Below are 24,079 nucleotides of genomic sequence, written 5' to 3'. Positions count from 1 at the left end.
TCCATGTAAATGTATTTCAGTGGTTCAGTGCCAATGGCTTCAAACTACTTGTCCTGACAGCACACTGCTCTCTCTCTGCATGGGCTTCGATAGGGCTGACAGCCTGGCACCTATAATCAGGCTGTTTTACATTTAGTTCATCTTCAACCTATCACATGTTGTAGCTACCGTCGTTGTTTGTCTATCATCTCCTGTCAGACTTATTATGTCATTAATCAAACAATGCAAGTCTTACGTATTGTGACACTTCAGTTTTGTTGAATGCTGTAACATTTACAAATCAAATTAAGAGACAATTGATATACCGATGTGTACTACCGTTGATGGGTGGTAAATCATGTAGGCTTTTACTATGATACATTGACAGCCTTGTCGTCCTAAATTGTGATGGGTGGAAAGGTGACCCTCTAGATTGCCGCACAGGGGAGGCTCCAAGCTAGTGTTGCATGCTCTCCCATTCACCTCGGGCCCATTTAGATCAACGAAAGCAAAATGCAAAAAGGATCATTTGAATATTCAAATTGAAAAGCTAGATTCATGAACTCAATACAACTACCACCGAAGGCCAAATGCTCTCGGTTACTTGGCAACCGGACGTATTATTAATACTTGATCGCAATAACTTGCTTGACAAAAAAAAAAAAAACTCCTCCCAGACACTGTTCATAGCAAGGCACTGGACAACTGACATCAGGGTCGTATTCAAACTAGGTTACATGCTGCTTCATGAAAACATTATTAGGTGTAATTGGGGGTGTTTACATACGGGTAAGGCTTAGTATAGCCTATCTACCTGCATAGAATACAACCCAGACATTACCTTGAAAACTAGCCTAGGGCTACCTACAGTGTACAATACTCTTCACTGTTCACCTCCTGCCTGTATGCATGTCAGAGAATATAACAAAGAACATGACAGACAGACCGGTCACAACGGTCCCGGCGTCCGGTGAGTGGTATTTGTGTGCTACTAGCTCAATCAGCCCAGTGACAAGACATGGCCAGCAACAGGGAGACAGGGATGGTGACGTCACCCAGCAGAGCAGAACGGTGACTCTGTTGAACGGGAGGAGGCTGTGCATATTACAACAACAGATGGGAACAGCGATCAAAGCTAGCCACAGCAAAGTAAGCCAAGCTCCTAGTCTACGCTTTGACAACAAACGCAGTACACAACAGTCTACACTGGCCATACAAGCAGGCAGAAGCAGCGACGTCGGCCCTAAAAACATACAACCTTGAAATATAGATGTTAACACCAAGAAATACACAGGCCTAGATTGGTCAAAAAGAGGAGGTGTACGAATAAATCCTATCAGCCATCCTTTATTTGTTGTATGATAAGGATGACAGCGCTTACAGAACTGAATCTGTTATGGACATTGAAATGGCGGCTCACACAATAATCCATTATAGATTTTCAAAGGGACAAAACAACCCCGCGGCGGAGTTAATATCAGAAAACAGTCATACAAATTGCCTCCATAGGTCGTGAGCTATGACTCGGCTGGCCAACCCTTTGAACATCTTTTGCCATGGAAACCAAGCACCCTTTCCAGTTCGTGGAAGGCCTACACATGACATAAATGCCTTAAATAAAAGCGGGAGGTGGGAGGGCTGGGCTGCTGTGTCACAGCCGGGCGCCAAGTTCCACTCCTCTCCTCCTCCAGACTACCGCACCATCTGACCGGCAGCAGCTCTCCTCTGTGTATTATTGAGCAGGCCAGGCAGGCAGGCTGCAGCTAGCTCACTGCAAGGCATGGGCTGGGCCCTCCCTCACTCCAGGCTTAGCACCAGCCCTGGAGGAGACCGTCTCAATGTAGTATCCTAGCCTGGCTTCCTCTGTGTCGTCTGGTTTTGTGTCCGATTTTGGTACGGGAGGAGACGTCTAATTGTTTGTTGCCTGGGCTTGTATCAGTTGCCAATGTGAAAGTGTGGACAAAGACTAGCACATGACAATCACATAAAGGGAAAGAGTTGTGTACCGATGGAATAGAATGATCCAGATATATATATATATTTTAACGGCAAATCATCTGCTGAAAGGACTGTGGTTGAAATAAGGATTGGGGATTAAATGTAAATGAAACTGAGCCTGTTTGAAGCTACATGGGCAGCGTTTCAAATGGCACCCTAGTTCCTATATAGTGCGCTACTTTAGCTGTGGCCTTTTGCCATCGGTCCAACCAGGAAGGGAGTCTTAGTGTCCCTTATGACATCCTATTCTCTACCACATACTCTGGTAAAAAGTAGTGCACTATATAGGGAATAGGGTGCCATTTGGTGAGAAGCCTTGGGCTGTTGCCTGGATATAACATCAGTCTGACTGCCGGAGAGTCTCAATTAGCTGATGGGGTCAGTTAGCCTAATGGACCATGTGACCTGCCAGTATTCTACTGGGCCAATATGGTTGGCTGTTGGTGCTGAAACAGGAAGAGGAAACAGATCTGTCTGTGTGTGTGCGTGCCTGATGAATGAGTCACAGGCCTTGGTAGAAGACTAGGAGTGGGCGTTGTGAATGAACAAATGAGTCTAACAATTAGAGAAAGTGTATGGGTGTCGATGTTCTCAGATCTTATTTTATGTGTGTGGGCAAGACTGGTGTGTGTCCATGCATTTTCATTTTGGCCTATCCATGCACCATGTCCAGTGCCCACGCTGACTAATATACTCATAATAAGTTGTCAGCAGTTCGTTGATTTGCATGAGTAGGCCTAGCCAATACTAAAATGAGCATGTCATCTTATTCCCCCAATGAGGATCTAGTCCACTTTCTAGGCTGTTGAAGGAGAAGGGCCAAGGGGGCTGAGAAGGAATGCTGAGGAGCCTGAGTGTCCGAGCTTCTGGCAGGGCCAAATCTTTACCACAACAGCGTCAGGGCAGGAATCCTCTTTGCAAACAAACCCTGAGCAGAGCCCAGTAGACTGCTCTCTCTGCACCCATTCCCAGCATCTGCCCTGCCTGCCAGAAAATAAAAACTCACCAAGAACCCAGTGGCTTCCACCATGGCCCAGTCCACCGGTCCAGGAATTTGTATTGTTGTCAGAAAACAACAAGATGATCTCCAACGCATTGGTGCCTCCTCTGAATTAACACATACCCAGTGGAAAGTTTTAGGTACACCACCCCGTTCACGAAAATAGTTTGCTCCTATAGTGAGTCACGTGGCCGTGGCTTGCTATATAAAGCAGGCAGACAGGCGTCGAGGCATTCAGCTACCGTTCGATTGAATTTTAGAAAGGGCAAAACGAGTGAGCTAAATAGCTTTTAGCGTGGTATTATCGCCGGTTCCAGTATCTCAGAAAGGGCCGGCATCCTGGACTTTTCACGCACGACAGTGTCTAGGGTTTACCAAGAACGGTGCGACAAACAAAGATCATCCAGTTATCGGGAGTCCTGTGGATGAAAACAGCTTGTGAAGAGATGAATCGAAGGAGAATGGCAAGAATCATGCTAGCTAACAGGCAGGCCACAAATAACGGCGCAGTACAACAGTGGTGGGTAGAACGGCGTCTCAGAAATGCACAACTTGTCACGGGTGGGCTGTTGCAGCAGACGACCCCCCCCCCCCCCCCCCCCGGGTTCCACTTCTATCAGCTAAAAACAAGTAGCTCCAGTGGGCATGCAATCAACACTGGATAATTGAGGAATGGAAAAACATTGCCTGGTCCGACGAATCCCGGTTATTTTTGCGTCATGCTGATGGCAGAGTCAGAATTTGGTGTAAGCAGCATGAGTCCATGGCCCCACTCTGCCTGGTGTCAATGGTACAGGCTGATGGCAGAGGTGTGGGGAATGTTTTCCTGGAACACATTAGCTCCCTTGATACCAATTGAGCAACGTTTCCGTGCCACAAAGAATTCAGGCTGTTCTGGAGGCAAAGGGGGGTCCGACCCAGTACTAGATGGTGTACCTAATAAACTGGCCGCTGTGTGTACATCTAGGCCTACGCACACGGCAGGGGAAGGAGGCTCACGCAGGGAGCGACGGGGCGTGTAGTCTTTAAAAGCGCGTTCAAAAGGTTTAGGATTACATGAGTAATTTAAGTAAAGCCTGAATCACAGACAAAGATTGATATACCCCCCACCACTGAAAATATTGAGTTATCTGCGGCCCCATGACTGCGGATGTCATGCTAATATGCAACCTGGTTTCTGTTTCTCAGTTTTCTCCATAAAATGACATGCTATTTCAAATTGTGTCACAATTTGTTGTTAAACATATAATGGTCTAAGAGAAACCATGTGAGGGTGTCAACTTGAGGAAAACATGAGATCTTAAAATCTGATGCCAAAATCCTTTCCAATTACACCCTTTGCTTTCACATTTTCCCCTTTCTCGTGTGTAACCTTTGAATTACACCACTTATAATTACATTTTAATAGTTGTATTGTGTAGCAGTGTTTAGACCTTTAGTTTAGTGTGTATATTTTAGTGCGTCAAATCTGCCAACCTCCAAGTTTGGAGGGCACCAGAAGTTGTCCTGTCCCAACAGATGTCTAGTGTGCAAAAATCAATTTGTTTACAGCCTGGTCTTTAAAAAAAAAAGGACTCAATAGCATCGTAATTCTTCAGTCACAGTGCCCGCCCGCCTCCATTTTGTCATAAACCCACTCCCAGCTTTGAGGGACAATTACGGGGGTAGTAGTCTATAGCAAATGAAAATCCAACGCAATATAAGGATGTTGTGTTTCTAGAGGATTCAGGCCTGGGGTGGTACAGTATAGTGAACCACTGCGGCCCGGCCCCCAGTGATCTTGAGGCAGCAGACAGCCTGAGCCCCAACCAGCCTCTCTTCTCCTCTCTCACTGCCCTGTAATCTCATTATCCATCCAGCAGACCTTTCTCCCACAGAGCAGCAGACACAGGACTCGTTTGGCCCAGGGATGAAGCATGCTCCTGGGGGACTGAGGACGCCACCCCCTTCCCCCCCTTTACTATAAATATACTGGAGACTAAGCGATATGGAGACCAAATGAATAGCAGTACCATCTCTTTATTTTTAGATCCTTGTAACAACAGTCGGGTCCTCAAACCCCACCATTTCCAAATGAAACTGAGTAAGTTATCGAAAGTCAGTGTTCTCTAAAACAAATCAAAAAGGAGGAAACAAGTACATTAGACATTAAAATGACATAGGCCAGGACCACCATGCGCAGCAGAATAAAATGCACACACAAACCTTGCAAACTAAACCAATTCACAAGCAATCAGAAAAGTGCCGTACAGGCACGCGAGCACAAACACACTAGGCACCTTAGCCTTCTTCACACTGCCACACACACACACACACACACAGGAGCCTTTTCATTATGGGCCCGGCTCTGCGGGCGCTGCCAGGTACAGATGAGGTGTGAGAGCAATAGAGAGAGAGAGGAGGGTGGGCTAGACAGTACTATAGGAGGTGGGAGGGACTCTGCTGCAGGTACCGAGGCAGCAGAGACGGGCGAGAAGAGCTCTTCACACACGGAGCTCGGGCTAGGCCTATTGGGATAGGGGGGAGGAGAAGGAGGTGGGGCAGCAGCACTCTCCAAATCAGGAACTGATGAGCATACTAGTTTACACCGCCGCTGTGCCTCCAAGCACTACACTACGGTAGACAACTGTAGCCGCCGAAATGTTGACCGCATCCAACACTATCCAGTACATCCAGACAAACAAGCATGTGCTCCACTGAACATCTGTAGGCGGTCTCGAATAGGCCTCGCTTTTCAACGTATGGAATAAAATTGTCGTTTAGCTGGTTGAGCAGAAGCTCACTTTGAGGAACGCCATGCAAAGGGTAGGGAGACAAAAAGGTTCTGAATGAATGACAAACGGCAACCTTGATAGAGCATCCAAATGTCATATTCCATCAACCCTTTGTCTCGCAAAAAGGTCAGAGGAGCTCTCGCCGATTAAGCGGCATCAGACTGATGTCCCAAAGTAATTCGGCCATCCTGAGGAAGAAGGACCTGAAGAATCTGAAAAGCAGAGCAAGAGGGGATATGCTGCTTGGCCTGAAATAGAAAAGCCACATCCATAAAAAAAATAAGAGATGCTGGTTGACTAATAAAGGCTCCATTTTGTATTAGTTGGGAGCACTGTCCCTGGGTCGCTTTTCTATGTTTTTTTTGTTTTTTTGCCAGGGTGCATTGGGTAGTCCCAATAGGTATACGCTGTGAGTCACACAGGCCTGTATTAGCCTGGGGTGAAGAAATATCATAGATGATCATGTTACTATAAAATGCTCCCACTGGACTAGTAAGGCCTAATAAAACAGAATATCCAAACACAGAAAGAAACCAAGCGAGCGTAGAATATCTAACCATATGGGTAATGACACTCCACAGTTCACAATGGCGGCATTCCTTCCTTCCTCCTGCTCTCCAGACACACAAACTGGTCTGTCAGCCACCTTAGCTTGACTGGAGTGTGATGCACAACAGGAAACTCACTGCCACACACACACAACACAAACGCATGCATAACCACTTCCTGTATCTGTTAAAGAGCGGGAGGAGAAACTGAAAGAGGGTGATGTGACATCTGGTTTGTTGAACAAACAACGTTTGCTCGCTCGGTCTCTGCGCTTTCGACTCAAAACACACAACCCACATGTGCGCACAAACAAAGACGGAGCAGTGCACAGAGGGAGCTGCCCTTTAAAACGAGTCAATATCTTCTCTCTGCTGCAGGCAACAGGATACCTGAGCAGCCAATCTATTCTATTTACACTGAGTACCACAGCTACTTCTCACACACAGGCTCTTCGATATTATGTAGCGTGAATGAGGGAGGCTCTACCTCACTAGGTTAGCACTTCTTTTCGCTCTCCATAACATGGTACTACAGCCTCAGACGTTACCAGTTCATTCAAACCCGACACAAAAACACCTAACTTTTCATACACACAAAGAGAATATGAGCTGTGGTATTCATGTTACAATAGCGCGGAGACCAGCTACGCTGTTTGTTATCTTGTTCTTGATACTCAAACTGTGACAGATGTTCTACATGTGCGACCTGCTCCCCTCTACCCGACCCCTCCTCTTCAGCAAGCACACACCACAGCAAAGGGTTCTTCAATTCCTTCTCGAGCAGCAGAGGAACTCATTTCACAGCGACATGACCAGGTTTCATTGCCACTGCAGCCCCCCAGCAATCCTAATTGTAGAGCTAGGAGTTCCTCTCATAAAAAGGGAGGTAGTGTAGTAACCAAAGGTTAATATAAGTAGGTGGGGGTGGGGAAAGCATCCACAGTCCACACTTCCCTTTAAATTGTGCAGTAGAGGGACATTTGGCCAATCAAATGGCTTAGAGGTCATTTAAATGCAGAACGCAGATTCAGCCATGCTGTTCACTTGCGGCCGCAATGAATAAAGCGCTCAACCATGAAGGAACACACACCCGTTTATCTTTAAAGGAAGCACTGTCCACTAGAAACGTAATCTAGGTTATCACCTCTGAAGGAAAAAGGACCTGGTCAGGTTAGGATGACATTTCCAACACATGCATGTGTGGATGAGACACTGGCGCGCACACACACACACACACACACACAGTTCTGCTCTTTTAACGGGCTGATCTTTTTCAACTTGTTCAGTCAAAATAACTCATCTTTTTGACTCCTTTAGTTCATTTGAGTCAGTAATACCCAGAGCACGCAGGACCCCCTACCGGTGAACAGAAAACTCAAAATAGTCATGCTTCTACAAACCTCTTGTTCACAATAAGGGGATCATTGGAGCTGTAATTTGTAACAGACTTGTAAAAGCGTGCGCTTTAATAATTAACATTTGTTGATTGCTAGGCACACAAATACGATTATTTGTAGGTACATAGGAAACAAGGTCTAATTGTGGCCGCAACCGGACTAGATTGTGAACTGTTGGCGGATTGCATTGCTTGACTGAAAGGTGATAAGCACAATGTCGTTCGCGAACTGCAGCACCTCAAACAATTCATTCTCGAGTTTGTTGAGCAGAGGTGGTGTATGTTTAGTTTCGACGAAGCTGTGTCCATCATAACATTCAATAATTCATTAATTGTATTAATTCTTGCACCATGCAACCAACCATCAGCTCTAAACATGATTTTTTCATCATCTATGCTGCCTGCAGCGTTAGACATTGCCTGTGCGCATATGGGTCTTTCTAGAAACTAGGGCAGCAGTGAGGATTTCCTACGATGGACAACATGTTACAGCTGTTGATAAGTCATTGATAATGAATCAGCCAATTTTTAGATACGAGAGGAACATAGCTATATTCAATACAATTCACGAGTTGATTTAAAACCCGTGTAACCCTTCCTCGTGGTTGGTGTCTTGACGGATCTGTCCAAAATCGTGACATTAAACATTACTTCTCTATCCTTCCATTTATGGCAGTGTAAGTTGTCGTTATATATATTTATTAAGTTGTTAAATTAGACATTTAACTTGAACCCTGTACGAATCCTGGATATAGCCGTCGGACAGTTTTTGATATAGAGATCTCAGAACTGCAGTGCAACTACGAAACATTTCATGTCTCCATATGAAAACAGTTATTGGGCACACAAATCCAAAACAATTTATGCGATTGAGAGAAGGGGGGGGGGTGAAAATGCTCCTAAGCAAAAGAGTCACCTTAAAAGAGATACTTGAAACCTAAATAGATACGGTCATCAACTTGTTTCTACAATATTTATGGATAACACTGTGTTGATGTGCCTTCTCAGACTGATAGTCTAGTGACAAAGAGCTGTTGAGACAGCGCATGCGATGCAACAGCCCAAGTGATGAAAAAAAGTGTTCGCGAGTAATGTCTAGAATGTGTGTCTCTCATTCATTATGCAGGTGAAAACTGTTGTGCCTGGATCTAATATCTCTCGCGAATTGATGTTGATCATCTGTTTTCTGCTCGATTTACAGCAGGGTCTCGTTAGATTTAACAAAGAAGGCATCAAGTTAACGAGTTCATGGTTTCATATGTTTTTGTGCCTCGGATTGGACACGGGGGTCTACTAGACTCAATTGTGTAGGATAGACTTTTACCCAACATCCAACCCTATTCCTATGAATTATTCTGGATATAATGACAACATATTACATAGCCTAGTGGGCCTCTTCACAATATGATCGGGTAATGAAATAACATGACAAATACATTTTGGTAACCATGTCACACCTGCAATTTTAAACAATGCAAGAGGCTTGAAATAGCCTTCTTGAAATCTGACATTTCCTGCATTTGGTCCTTGAACTGTCCTTGTAATTATTGTAGCCAATGTACACGTTCTCCTGCTTCGCTTATAATGAACCGTGATTTCATTTTTGATTTGTTTTTGTGAGAGGTGGCCACTTTCATTTGTTTACCGCAGCTTCAATTGAAGAGGTGTTGCGCTACACTGTTGCAGGTAAAACCATGTGGTTATTATGAGGCAGACAACATATAATGCTGGCTTCAACTTGGCTTTCCATACAAATCATTCCATTAAAAAATAAGTGGTTATTGGTCACTTTCTTATTATAAAAACTGTGTGTGTCAGTGGTGAAAAAGTACCAAATTGCAAACATAGATTATTATTATTTATTTTTTATGCTGGCCATCCCATGGATCATTTAGCTATTTGATTTTGAATTTTAGGACCCTTTAGGTATATATAAAAAAAATATTCCAAAAATTAATTATACATACACATTTTTTTTAAATAAAATATTGAACTTGGCGTCCAATATAGTGAACATAAACGCAACATGCAATAATTTCAACGATTTTACTGAGTTAGAACTTAATACAAGGAAATTATTTGCCCATATCTATAGATTTCACAACTGAGCGGGGGTGCAGCCATGGGTGGACCTGGGAGGGCATAGGCCCAACCACTGGGGCGCCAGGCCCAACCAATCAGAATGAGTTTCTCCCCCACAAAAGGGCATTATTACGGAGAAATTCTCCTTAGTTTCATCAGCTGTCTGGGTGGCTGGTTTCTGACAATCCCGCAGGTGAAGAAGTCAGATGTGGAGGTCCTAGGCTGTCATGGTTACACGTGGTCTGTGGTTGTGAGGCCGGCTGACGTACTGCTTATGGTAGAGAAATTAACATTGAATTCTTTAGCAACAGCTCTGGTGGACAATCCTGCAGTCAGCATGCCAATTGCACATCTAATAGATATGAAAACTAAGCAAATATATTGTTTTTTTTTGGACACAGTGAGTATACAAAACATGAACACATGCTCTTTCCATGATATAGACTGATCAGGTGAAAACTATGATCCCTTATTGATGTCACTTGTTAAATCCACTTCAATGAGTGTAGATAGGTTAAAGAAGGATTTTTAAGCCTTGAGACAACTGAGACATTGATTGCGTATGCGTGCCATTCAGAGGGTGAATGGGCTAGACAAAAGATTTAAGTGCCTTTGAACGCGGTATGGTAGTAGGTGCCAGGCGCACCAGTTTGTGTCAAAACTGCAACGCAGCTGGGTTTTTCACGCTCAACAGTTTCCCGTGTGTATCAAGAATGGCCCACCACCCAAAGGACATCCAGGCAACTTGACACAACTGTGGGAAGCATTGGAGTCAACATGGGTCAGCATCCCTGTGGAAGGCTTTCAACACCTTGTAGAGTCCATGCCCCGACAAAGTGAGGCTGTTCTGAGGGCAAAAGAGGGTACTCATTATTAGGAAGGTGTTCCTAATGTTTGGCATACTCAGTGTATTTAACCCCTTATTTTTGTTGGCACAAAGCTGCCTTCACACTTCCATTCGTTTGTATGGATTACCTTCAGACGAGGCATGTGACACTTATGGGGGTTGTAGAGCAAAACGGAGAACACAAATCGTGTTTGTGAGTCTCCCCCTTTCCATAGTCATTCGTTTGTAGTGCAAACCGTTCGGGCGCTACACACGCTTTCGTGAGAAGAACAATTTTCAGTGGTGGAAAAAGTACCCCATTGTCATACTTTAGTAAAAGTAAAGATAACTTAACTTAATAGAAAATGAGTAAAATACTACTTGAGTAAAAGTCTAAAAGCATTTGGCTTTAAATTTACGCAAGTATCAAAAGTAAATGCAATTGCTAAAATATACTTACATATCAAAAGTATTAATCATTTCAAATTCCTTATATTAGGCCATTTTTCTTTCTTTTTTAAAATGTTCTGATAACCATGGGAACACTCCAACACTGAAATCATTTACAAACAAAGCATTTGTGTTTAGTGAGTCCGCCAGATCAGAGGCAGTACGGATGACCAGGGATGTTCTCTTGATACGTGTGAGAATAGGACCATTTTCTGTCCTGCTAAGCATTCAAAATGTAACAAGTACTTATGGGTGTCAGGGAAAATGGAGTAAAAGTAAATTATTTTCTTTAGGAACGTAGTGAATTAAAAGTTGACGAATATAAAGTACAGATACGCCAAACCACTACTTAAGTAATACTTAAGTATTTTTTACACCACTGTCAATAGTCGGGATGTCTCATGGTCTGAAACACTGCTGTAACTCTGCCACCTTCACAGGTTTCGAAAGAGAGCACCAAACGTAGGCTTACTCTGTCTACTGTACAAACAATTCAATGATCCAAAAAAAGCACATAAAAAGGCACCTCGTTGGCATGTTTTTCAATCCCCCTGGAATGTAAATAAGACTGATGTTATATCACCAGCCTATATAACGATATTATGGAAATGTGGAACATTATGGAAAACGAGACTTCTCCCCTTCCCATTCATCTGAGAATACGGTCTAAGCCTAGTAGCCTACCATCCCCTGAAACCACTAATGAACATGACTGTCTGTACCCCATCTATCTTTCAATGGTGTTGGTCCTAGGATTTAAGATAGAAAACCAGCCTAAAAGAACCTCAGTGATCTTTAGAGGGGAAGCTCTGAGCCAGAGCGGTTCTCTTGGCTCCATTAGCGAAGAGCAAACACAGTGGTGTGAGTGAGTGAGTGAGTGAGTGAGTGAGTGAGTGAGTGAGTGAAAGCGGGTGAGGGAGAGAGAATGGCAATGCATTAAATCATTGCAGTCACACCACCACAGGCAGAGAGGTTCGGGGTGGCGGTGGTGAACTAGTATTTGTATGGTATTTCCTGCTATCGCAGAGTGTGAATGACTCCGGACAGCACTACTGCAGACACGGAGTGTCATAGTAACTGCAAACACACCGAATGGAGGACTTGACCCCCATACCAACAAACTTTGTGACAACTGCAGATGTAAAAACGGCTTTAAGCATAAATGTGATTGCATTTGAGTAAGAAGGAGTCCTAAGACCACCACCATTTCACTCTGTAGCTATTGCTTCCCATTGTCATTGTGTTGTGCAGCCATGCTGTAGGTGTGTCACATAGCCGCTTCCATTTCAATGAATCATAGGAAAACATTAACGAGCCAAGAACAAGACATTTCAATGCCACCTCAGGCTTGGCTTGTACCTGTAAAAGGGACGAGGCCCTCCGGCCCAATTAAACTAAACCATTTTAGTGGTGGTTGCCCTAGCGAAATATTCAGTCAATGTGCTTGCAATTGTTTTAGTAGAGCCCAATATAAAATTCCCAAACCAGTTATATTGCTCTATCTGGTAGCAACGGAGGGCACCAGCATCCTGTCCCCTGGATATGCATAAACTTGATCAGATTCATTGGCACAGCCTTGCAGTAACATCAGTTGAACCCTTCAGCTGGGTTGTGTCCTTTCGGCACTAAATGGGAGAAGTAAAAGTGGAAGGGACTACCTGGACTTGTCCAATAATAAACACTCATGTTCGTTTTCTGCTGCAAAACATGTTGTTACGTTGTGCCCTAATCAACCCAACCCTGAGGATAAAACTACCATCCAACCCCCAGGGCCTTCATTACAGGGGGGGGGGGGGGGGGGGGGGTGAACCATATCCTACTTCTACCATAAGCTCCAGAAAGCCATCCTGAGAAGGCAGGCGTGTTGTCGTTTCAATCCCAACCCATTAATCTAGTGGTGGTGCTGGTGGTAGCCGTCTGCTAATCCAGCGTGCTAGTAATCTCCAGACTGATTAAACAGACGTCTAATGCACCATGTGCTGCCCAACACTTTTTAAATCAATATTGTTGTTGGAAACCTTCTGGTTAGATAAGAATGATGAACAATAAGAATGATTATCTATAATGAAAAAAATATGCAGACGAAAGTATTACTTATAACAAGGGACAAATGAAAAAAACATAATAATTTTGTTCTGTACTCTTGCTTTGGGGCGAGATAAAGTGGTCATTACGGATATTACAGCTAGACCTGTAGTGTGTGAGAGGGGCAGATGAGGGCCATTTGAGACACCACATTACTGTTGAGCACTGAGCAGCTAGAGTCAGTCCGGGTGTTTTTTTTTTCTCTATTCACTGCCCAGGGGTGCAGCTGAACAGGACCCAGGATATGGCGACATGTGGTGCGGACTGCGGAGAGGACACGTTACATGGAAACTTCTAGAAAACGGGCTAACAAAAGAGCCTGTCGTCAGGCTGAAAGACTGATGAACAGGCAACACCAGGTGAACGTATCAACACAAGCCAGGGAAAAGAGAGACAAAAGGAAGGCAGAAAGGAGAGAAAAGACGAACGGATATAAAGCAGAAAACCACCCACGCAAAGAAATCCTAACCAATCAGCTTGCTTCGAGGATCCTGCGAGCTAACTGGCTAAACTGGAAAGCCAACCGAAAGGTCAGCAAGCAGGAAGGAACAAGGACGTAGTGGATCCATTTGTAAATGAGTAACTTGGGTCCTTAAATCACATTGACAAGGACTCTTAGCACGGCCCTGTGAAGCACACAGAATTAATTGAAGGGCAGGGCACAAAAAGTCTGTTTTTCCATAGTTTGGTTAAGAGCTTCGTTCCTCTCATGCTAACTAACCTAATGTGGGCCAAGGCTACAGGTTTATGTGCCAAACGGCCATGCAAAAAAGGAAGCTGCGCTAACATGACAGGAAACTCAAACTGTTGCAATTATGGCAATAAAACAGATTGGTTCTCAATCAGGACTAAGCTCTCACGCACCAATAACTGCAGGAAGAGGTTGGTAACTGCTTGAGAGCTTTACTTATTTAAAACCTTGACACACCTCATAAAGTAATCTTTCTCCCAATTTCCTTGCCATTGTTTTGGTGCAGAAGAATATAAAATAAGATTTTGCACTTAAGAAAATTGGGATGCCAAAAGTATTGGTACAAACAAATCTCACACTCAATTTGCATGAGGTCGCATTCACATGCCCACCATCACTAAATATATTTCACACCAAGTTAAGCATCAGTGGGAGGAAGGATAAGGACCTAGTTCTCCATATTGAATTTGAAGGGATTGAAGGAAGGAAAGTATTGCACCGAGACCATGTGAGAATGAGTTGCTGCTGACACGTCGACAGTACTATAATACATGAGGCTTTGTGGAGAGTCCCCATAAGATGAAGAGGAGCATGTGAGATGTGAGTACAGATGAAGAAGAAGAAAAACACGCCACAAAAAAATAAACATCCTGTTATCAAAAGGCAGTGGGTTTGCATAAATGGGGGCGTGGCTAGGCTCAGGCTTTTGAGACAGAGCTGCCACTTGGGCTGACAGGGAGGAGCTAGTCTCTGGAAGAGGCCAAAATGGAGCAGACAGTGGAATGCACCAGAAAAAGGCCTTGCATCATCCTGAGTCAGTGCCCTGCAGCACTAAGGCTGAAGGAGCAGAACACCAGAGAGCCCATATCAATAAAGCATCTTAGAGTAAGAGTGCTGATCAAATATCAGTTTTGGATCATAACGAATAAGATGATATGGACAGATCCTAGATCAGCACTGCTACTCAGACGCTTTGTGGATAAGGGCCCAGAGCCTACTAGGCCATGTTGAAAAATCGGACACTTACCTGCGCAGGTGACCTGTCCTGCATTTCCAACATGCTCCTGTTGCTCCCCCCAAAAAACTCCAGGAGCAAGACGGGTTACCCGGGGGGGTGTTTTGACAAGGGAAAGGGGTTCACGGGGAGGAGAAAGGTCACCAGAATGCACATCATTCTCATCGCAACAGTGTTTCACAAACATATTAAGCCTGTGGATGAGTAGATATGAATCTAAAAACAACCCCAGTTAGGTAGAACCGAAAGCAACAGTTCATAGAACAGTTTTATTCATGAATGCATAATATTTAGGCCTAGTGGGTTATGGGAGTGAGTGAAACGGTTGGCCTACAGGGTGTTACAAGACCTTGCCTGGAAGGCAGCCAAAGGTTAATGATTACAAATGGAGGATATAAGGCCAACCAACAGGGCCTAAAATGAATACCGGCTAACTGCCAATTGCGGGTAGATTTTGGCTTTGCGTCTAATTTTACCAGCCACGTTGGCGCATGGTAACACTTCGGACTCAAAATTGTGAGCACTTAATAAAAAGAGTCAAGTATGGGCACAAGTGCGAGTTGTGCCTTGTAGCAAAATAAATGTTGCTCTAATTTACTTGAATGACTTCTAAAGTGAGACTTTGTCCTCGTGTTTCTACTCATTTACATATTTTTGTTCACAAGCTCGGTTGCTTTTCAATGTTTGAGTTTGCTCTGACAGCTAACAAAAAGAGACATCGTTGGCCTCTTCTAGGGACATTGTAGCAGGCACAAGCGATGACTCGAGTAGCCCTGTTACCAAGGTAACCTTAAAGGGGGAGCAAAACATTTGACAAAATACTCAGGTCACAGAATATTTCATTAAATTGAGCAACATACCACATTACCTCTTACTAGTAATAGATTACTTTTTTTTAAAGAAACATTACTAAGCATGCTCATCTGTTTTTGTCTTTGTGTAACTATGGCAAAACAAATATTTTGGCTGGGGGGGAAAAAATGAGTGGCTTGTAGATTATTATTATTATTTTTTAATATATATATATTTTTATCTACCTTCCACAGTGGCTGGTATACAAAATAAAATGTTTAGGCTCTTTCAACCAACCATCAAGCCCTCCAGTAGAACCCTCAATGATGCTAATCTTTACATAAGCTTTGTTGTGTCACTATGACATGTACAAAAAGGCCACACACAAACAAGCAGACTCGTACACAGAGACCCTACTCATCACGTGACACACAGACATCAAAAGCAGACCGGTCATTCTGTGTCAAAGAGAACTATTGGGTTGTAAAATGAGACCAACTCAAAACAACTGCTCTGCTTTTAGATTTTCACAAGGAGTTAAGACTCTGGCCTACAGGGTAACCTGTAGGGTAACCATCACTGCTTAGCTTCAAGACAGCGCTTTATATCGTGTGTGTGCATGTGTGTAGCGTTGCACGGTATACCGAAACGGCAGAACCTTTTCAAATGTGTCTCGTGTCATCTACTGATTGAGAACCAAGTCTATCAGCGCAGCCGATGTCCCCTTATAGTGCGAGAGCACCGTGCCTGCTCCACATACTCATTGCTAGCTCAAGGAACCACTGCACTTCATTGGGAGCCTGGGCTGCACCACCACTTATGCTGCAAAGAAGTTAACACAATTGAATAATGCAACACGGTATGTAGACTTTTTGAAACCGTTAATTACTGTTCACAAATATATAAACCATTACAACACAAGATGATACCGGTAGCTTCCAGCTTTGTAGGCTAGCTTTCCTTGGTAGCTTACAGCTGAAGCTAACATCAATTCACTGCCCTAGTACCTTGTTTTTGATAATATACAAACCATAAAGCAAATATTGCTGATTTCAATGCGGATTGTCACCAAAAACAATTCATTTTCTTCCTCCTATGGGCCCCGCCTCAAGTCTCTCAATATCATCTTTGCTTGAGCCTAGAAAATGACTGTGTGAATGACATCATGGGTCTTAAAAGACACAGCACACTTTTATATCATATTGGATGATATATATCCTAGCTATGACAGGCTAGAAGTTTGTATTCTAGCGCAAGTTGGCTTGTTATGGTTGGTTGCTGCCTAAGTTTCTCACACACGCAAGGCCCATCCTCCACCGTCTCTCTTTCAGAACAGGTCTAACTTTTTAGACCTCTACTTGAGAGGCCCAACATAACCGCTGTCACAACAGACAATACCAGGAACATTGTAAATGATGTCACAGAAACTGGACTTGGGCAACAAATAGGGTGCTTTTAAATTTTTCGTATTTAGCTAAATTAACAAAAATTAACAGTTGGCATTTCATTTTCCTGCTGTACCTTAACCACAAAGTCAGGACAAACACGGTGTGCAGACAGACAGATCACACAAATCAAACCTCAGGGGGTTGCTCAGAGCCAAATGTTAAAATGACCTTATAGTGGCTGCATCAAGGCCACAATAGCGACTTCAACTGGTCTGGAAATAACAAGCTTTCCTTACACAAGACACAACAGACATCCAGACACACACAAACGACAAGGTGGTACAATCAACAAGCTGCCAACCTAAACTATGAAAAGCAGGAATAGGTCTTTGCAAATATGTTCTCTGTTCATCATATAGAATGTTATGGAAGTGGATGAGTCATGTACAAGAAAAAAGAAAAACAGTGCCCCCCCCCCCCCTCTCTCTCCGCAAGAGGAGCGCCCTGTCACTTCTTAAAGGTGCAGGTGCCCCTATTTTCTTCTCCCACACGGACAGTCAGACAGAGACTGTAAAAAACAGCAGCTGTGTCATCATGCTCTCTCACTATAATCTGGCTGGATGTAAGCCTATTTGGTCTTACGCAATTCGCCATGTGACCGACCAACTGCTTTCATCATGCCCGAATGTAGGTTATCCCTCATACCGTCGCGTCGGTCCGTCTTTAGCTTTAGTTCACAACATTCAAACAAGGCCTCGGTGACTATGACCCACAGTCAGGCTCACGTTGGGTCCCAAATAGCTCCTTATCCGCTACATAGTGCACTACTTTTGATCCCAGCCCTATGGGCCCTGGTCCAAAGTGGTGCGCTATATAGATTGGTTAGTACCCATGGGCCACGCACTACACACAATAACCAGTGGAGCTGGAATCAGAGGAAAGCCGCAGGGCTGACTATAAAAAGAGCCAAACATAGTGTTCACATGTTACTCAACTGAGGATCATAAAGAAAAGGCCAATCCAACTGAATAGGAACATCTAACGTAACCAGCAACAGCTAGCCAACGCTATTCAAAAGTTAAGGCAACATTCAACAACATAGGACCAATACTGAATACTTCAGGGTGGATTGTCCATCTACTCCCACATTATTTCATCTGCCTGTAAAAAAAGAGATGAAAACACCATCTATGGGTTAAAATTGACTCCTGCGATGATCACATTTAGTGCCTCCTCCAATGTAGTCAACTAGCAAAAGAACCGCAATATCGGACATAGGATAACAACCGCACTGGAATTAACCTAACCTGGGGCCAAGATAGCTTCTTTCGGATATCTCTGCCTTCACGTCTTTGAAAACGGTGGTTGCTTAGACCCAGGCTTATCCCTGAAGACATGAAAGTGTGTTTGAAGCAGAGGACTGCACTGCACCATCAGAACAGAACAGCCTTTTATTAAAACAGGCGTTTTTAATTCACTTTCATTACCCATCAGCCATCACTTCATCAGGGTCACCTTCCACACAAAGGAGGGTGCAAGCCACATCCTCATGAACACAGGACCAGGAAGACGTAGCGCGCGGACACACGCTTGTATGTAACATAAGTGGGCCTGGATTAGGCTTCCTTTCAGCAGCAGAGAGTGGTAACCGGAGATGAACCCTGAAACTGGCAGTGTTTCTCTGTTAAAACGAGACTACAGATCCCAGTGGCTAACAACCCAACAAGCCAAGCCAGGATGGAGTCCCCCCTCTTTCACTCACTCACTCTAGCATCTTTGTATTTTCCTCTACTGCAGCCTCCGACTCCCTCTCTGCTTTCTCCCCATCCTAAATGCCAATTTAGTCAACATTCCAAAAGGCCCATTCCACTCTTTCTTTATCCAATTAAATTGTCTGTTAAGCGGGAAAAAACACATTTTCCTTTTGTCCAGGTACTTACAGAGAGATGTGTCGCTGCTCGATGTCCACCCTGGTGAGCTCGTCCTCTTCCACGTCCGTCTCTCCTCCGGAGCTGCTCTCCGTGGCGTCCGAGTCGAAGGCACTCTCCGTGGACCTCAGGTTGGTGGTTCCGCTGAGAGACAGGCGCTCCAGCTCCGCCGGGACAGAGCCGTCCTTCAGGAATCGCCCAAGCCCCTCCCTCTCCTGCGGGGTGAGGGGGGCGTCCTGGCCTCCTCGTCTCCCGCCAGGTCGGAGGGCATCCAGTGGCCCCAGGGTGCTCTCCAGGAGCCCCCCCAGCTGCTGCTGGACATGGTGCTCCACCTGCTTGGCCTGAACCACCTGGAGGCGCTTCCTCAGGCGCCGCAGACGCCCCTCGATCTCGCCCTGCCGGCTCTGGCTCTGCTGAGTCCGCTCCTTAACGTCCACTCCAAGGCTGCCCAGGCCCAGAGAGGTCTGTCGGTCCGTTGGGGAAAGGGATGATGTGTCCGTGGCCAGCGATGGTGGCCGTTCTGAGGGTTTGCTGTCGGGCCAGTCCATGGGGGTGTTGGTGGAGGCTGCGGGGGGTGCTGGCTGTTCGGGGTTTCCAGCAGGGTTGTAGGACAGTCCTGTGGGCTGCTGGTGCTGCCCTCCCCCGTTGAGAGGAGAGTTTCCTCTAGAGGCAGCTGTGTGGGGTTGGGGCTGGTGCACCGGGGAGTCCAGTCCATGTCCAGCAGAAGGCCTGTTATTACCTCCATTGACCGCTGTCATGCTGTCCCGGTCCGCCCCGTTTTTGGCCAACTTCTTGGCCACGCCGTTGACAGGTGGCGGAGAGCTTGACAGGGCCGGGGGACCACCTCCTCTGCTGTTACTCATGATGCTCTTCAGCTGCTCCTCTGAGAGCTCCAGTGTCTTGTGTTTCCTGGGCAGGAAGCTAGGCAGAAGGCCGTGTTTCTGCAGCAGGACGCCTTGCAGCTTCAGTGACTCCTTGGTAGAGGGAACGGATGTCACGTCCGAGCACAGGTACGACGCCACCAGCGGCTGTAGTTTCCCAAGAGGTGTGGAAGGAGCCTCGTTGCCTCGCGGCGACTCCTCCCTCCCCTTACCTGTGATGGACCCCCCGTGGGGACCGCGCTCTTCAGATGCCTTGCGCTTGACGGCGCCGTTGCTGGAGACGAGGATGTGACTGGTGCCGCCGCTGCTCTCCACGCCGCTCGGGGAGAGGTTGGAGGAGGGCGGAGCCAGTTTGAAGCGGATGCGGTGAGCTTCGGCCGGCGCGTCGGTTAGAGCGGGCGCCATCGCAGCCATGCAGCACAGGGAGGGGGCGGGCGAGGGGGCCTCTCCCGGTGCTGAGGCCAGCTCCACACCACCCACCTACCGCCTCGCCAGAGGACAGCCTAGGAGAGAGGGGGAGTCAGAGATATACATTAAAAACACAGCACAACATCCATGAGCCATTTCCAACGTTCATACTTGATAAATCATCATTCACTGTCATCCAAACCAAGAGCATTCTATGTAACGCTTCAAATTTGCCTATAGTAGTCATAATGATCTGGCCCTACTGCCACATTACAGCAATATGGTTGCTGACAGACAGTGAAGCTTTTATACATATGAACTCAGACATCAATTACATGTTTCTAGAGCACAGAGGAGCAGGTGCGTAGATGAAACCATAGCTGGAGGATAGAGAGTGAAGCAGGGCGGGGGGGGGGGGGGGGGGGGGGGGTTCATTTACCAGCAGTACTACATTGAGGAGCTATGCAGCTTAATTTATGTCTGTGTGGGACACAGGAGGGAACAGCTGATCTCACCAAATGTAGGTCAGAGCCCTAGCTGGAGCAAAGGCCTACCAAAACGCATCCAGACAAGGGGGATTTCAGCAGCCGATCATCGGTAGGTTAACAGGGTAAAAGAAAGGAAGGAGCAGAGTGATGGGAAAAGTACCTTACCAGGAGTAATTTCTGTATTTTCAAAGTACTTTCCTGAAGCTCAGATGGGCTTTTAAGACCCCATAGCCAAACTAAGCTCACCATTTCAATGTGTAATTTGGTTAGATGTTGGCAGGCTGCCTGGCTAATGTAATTCAAGAACAAGGGAGGGTACAGACTGAGGAGAAGACAGGTAAATCATAATGGTGGAAGGAAAAATATGCAGGTGGCTGGCTGGCTTTGCAAGTGCAGATTATGCTAGCACGATTCTAACATAACTGTTCAATAGAAAAATCTGTGAGTAATATTTCTAAGAAATGTCTAGGTCATGAATACAAACAGGTCAGGCTGACACGACATGAAATCACTACTCATTTTCTGAGAGCAGAGAGCGAGAAGACTGGTGTGTTACGTTCTGAAAGGGTGCCGTGCTGTAACACTGCAGATCCAAAGGGTGTGGTGATGGATGGCACAGGTGTTAGGTTACACTGTGCAGCTGCGTAAAAGGATAGGCTACATGCTCCATCATTTCCTATTAGATTAGGCCTAGGCTTAAAAATCACCAAAAGAAAGGCAGTGTTGTGTTCAGCTTTATAACATTTGTCCACAAAGAATGCAATAACGTAAAGCGATGCAATAATGTAGAGAATCACGTAGGCTTGTCTTACGCAAATGTGTAGCCTATGACTTTATTAGAATGCAAAAACAATGTCCATGTTTCATCTTCAAGATAAATGCAAAGCATTTACTGGGCTATTTGACCGAGTAAATCAGGCATTCAAACTATTCCCACTTCCTAGATGTAAAATTAATTTTTCAACTTGACTCAAAAAATAAATACATATTTTTTGCAATACTGAATGTTTCTCAACAGGGAGGGTGTTTTATTAACAGTACCAAGTAAATGAGGAAATATTGACCTGTGTCACTGAATGACACTACATTCAATATTACTTAACAGCTGCACTATTTTAAGCAACAGCGCTAGCAAGCAGAAAGGCAAGAGGCTCCTAAAAAGAAACTGAAAATGCAAATAGAAACACCTTAAAAATAAGGGCAGCTGCTTCGAACTGACGAGGGGAGGAGAGGCATATGTTATATTCGTCCTAATCTTGTGATAATGTTTTACTCAAAATGCCTTGCGTGTGGCGGCCATGGATGGGCTGGGACAAGCTGGGACGTGGAGCTGCTGCAGTAGGGGGGAGGGGAGAGGTGTGAGGAAACAAGTTGTCCCCCATCTGGCCAACCACATCTTAGTGGACAGGAAAACACTGAAAACCAATCGAAGCTGAATGACAGTCAGGGCAACCAATTGGATGGCTCTGCATGATTGGTAGGTGGGGAATGTTGAACAGCAATGCAGATTAGGGCATATCTCCTCACAAAGTTGAGGGAAAATGTAAGGGAGAGAAAGAGTAAAAGAGGGGGACGGGAAGGCCTAAGTCATTTGATTTTCTCTCAAGCCATTTCTGGAAGCACTTTTCAGAAATGCTCTTTTGTGAGTTGTTTTCCTAAGGCTGCTCCCCCATGTTGCTGGTTGAGTGGGGAGATGGGAGATGGCTTACGTAGTGAATAGATTCTAGAACATTCTGGAGGGGTATGTTTATTTGACATGCAAGAGGGTCAACTTCCACTGTGCTAATCTGAACCCATCATCTGTACTGCTGCTACCATATGATGAGTGGTCAGGTGGGGGTGGAAGGCCCCACTTTAAAAAGGAGGGATGGAGTCACTCCAGTTGTGGACAGGGTCCCAGGTGTTAATTTTTGTATGGACACACGTGGTGCGCGGGTCAGCCATTTGTTCACCTGCAACAGCCGACAATTCCTCACCCATCTGCAACCGCCCGACTATTTGTGATAAAGTGAGAGGCCTGCACCCGCTAACCCGCTAAAACCCTTGCTCACCAGAATATCATAAAATCGCTAAGTGTGAATGCTTCAATCTAGTTGACGTCGGTAAAGTTCTGTCATCTCGGATTCTTTCGCAGAGCAAAACCTTTTAGGGACCGGGAAGAAAATGCAACATTTCCAAATGACATCAGTTTGACCGATTGTAAGGAAACAGAAAGCTGCTAAAAACAACCCAACATGTTTCTGACAAGATTTCAGTTCCTTCTGGATGCATATTTGATGTGGCTGAAATACTATCAGCTTTTATGATGCTGATGAAGATACCGTCTGTAGAGGTGCTAACTGCGCATTTGCATTCTCTCAAGATGCTGAAGGAAATAAATCATATTTCTCCACTCCTGTTCCCCAGTCAAAAATGTAGCCTACATTTGGTGCATTATTTTACCGCAAGAAATGCCTTACTCTGCAGGAATTCATATTAAAGCTATGTGTGGTTATAGACCTAGTCGGTGTCCAGATTTCAGTTTCCATTTAATCCATCGGAACAGTAGGCTACAGTTCCCTTGACGTGCCATAGGCCTATTTGAAGTCCCCGTCTTGTGACTGTCGAATTTGTATAGCGCCTCACAATCACCACACATAACCAAATCGTTCAGACTTACTTTTCTGCCCCCCCCCCCCCCCCCCCCCCCTTACTTTCAATTCTCAATTTCGCAACTTCAATGTAGCCTATAAATAGCAGAATAATTATACATTTATGGACTTACGGTATTGTTTTCTCTTTATTCAACCCGCCCGCCATCCACCTGCCCTTCCTCCACACAACATTTCATGACCCTAAACCCGACCGACACGGATATAACCGTGGAAACTGCGGGTTATGAGTTAACCCACGCATCACACAGTCTCTGAGGAGTGTTACTGTAGCTTGGTATTGAGTCATGTCAAACTAGACACTAGAACCGTGCAGCTGTGTCAACTATCAACTGAGACAATAGTCAGAGCTCAGAGCCAATGACATAGCAGCACCTAGCAAGGCCAGGGAAGACATAAGCCTATTTAAAAGGTGAAGGAAATGATAGATGCTTAATTAAATGTATGTAGTTGTCCTTGAGCTGTTCTTGTCTAATGATGTTCTGTATGTCATTCTGTATTATGTTTCATATTTTGTGTGGAGCCCAGGAAGAGTAGCTGTTGCTTTTGGAACAGCTAATGGGGATCCTAATATAATACCAAATACACAGATGATTACCCCACACACACACACTACTCTAGGGATGGGCACGGTTAATCAAATATCCGGATATCCGAACGGATGGTTAGTATTCAAACACTTGAGTATTAATTTTTGGA

General features: G+C 45.1%; 1 protein-coding gene across 2 annotated transcripts in view; it reads right to left on the bottom strand.

The window, feature by feature from the left end:
• LOC120034655 (KAT8 regulatory NSL complex subunit 1-like) overlaps positions 1–24,079 on the bottom strand; it is a 73,635-nt gene that overhangs the window by 31,015 nt on the left and 18,541 nt on the right. For both annotated transcript variants that reach the window (XM_038981254.1, XM_038981246.1), the window contains exon 2: positions 18,965–20,336. In XM_038981254.1, coding sequence (XP_038837182.1) covers positions 18,965–20,247 — 1,283 coding nt within the window. In that variant the 5' untranslated portion in view covers positions 20,248–20,336. The remainder of the gene's footprint in view (positions 1–18,964; positions 20,337–24,079) is intronic.

This window comes from Salvelinus namaycush, chromosome 3 (assembly GCF_016432855.1).
Source record: "Salvelinus namaycush isolate Seneca chromosome 3, SaNama_1.0, whole genome shotgun sequence".
Taxonomy (NCBI): Eukaryota; Metazoa; Chordata; class Actinopteri; order Salmoniformes; family Salmonidae; genus Salvelinus; species Salvelinus namaycush.
This window is presented reverse-complemented; position numbering and strand designations above follow the sequence as displayed.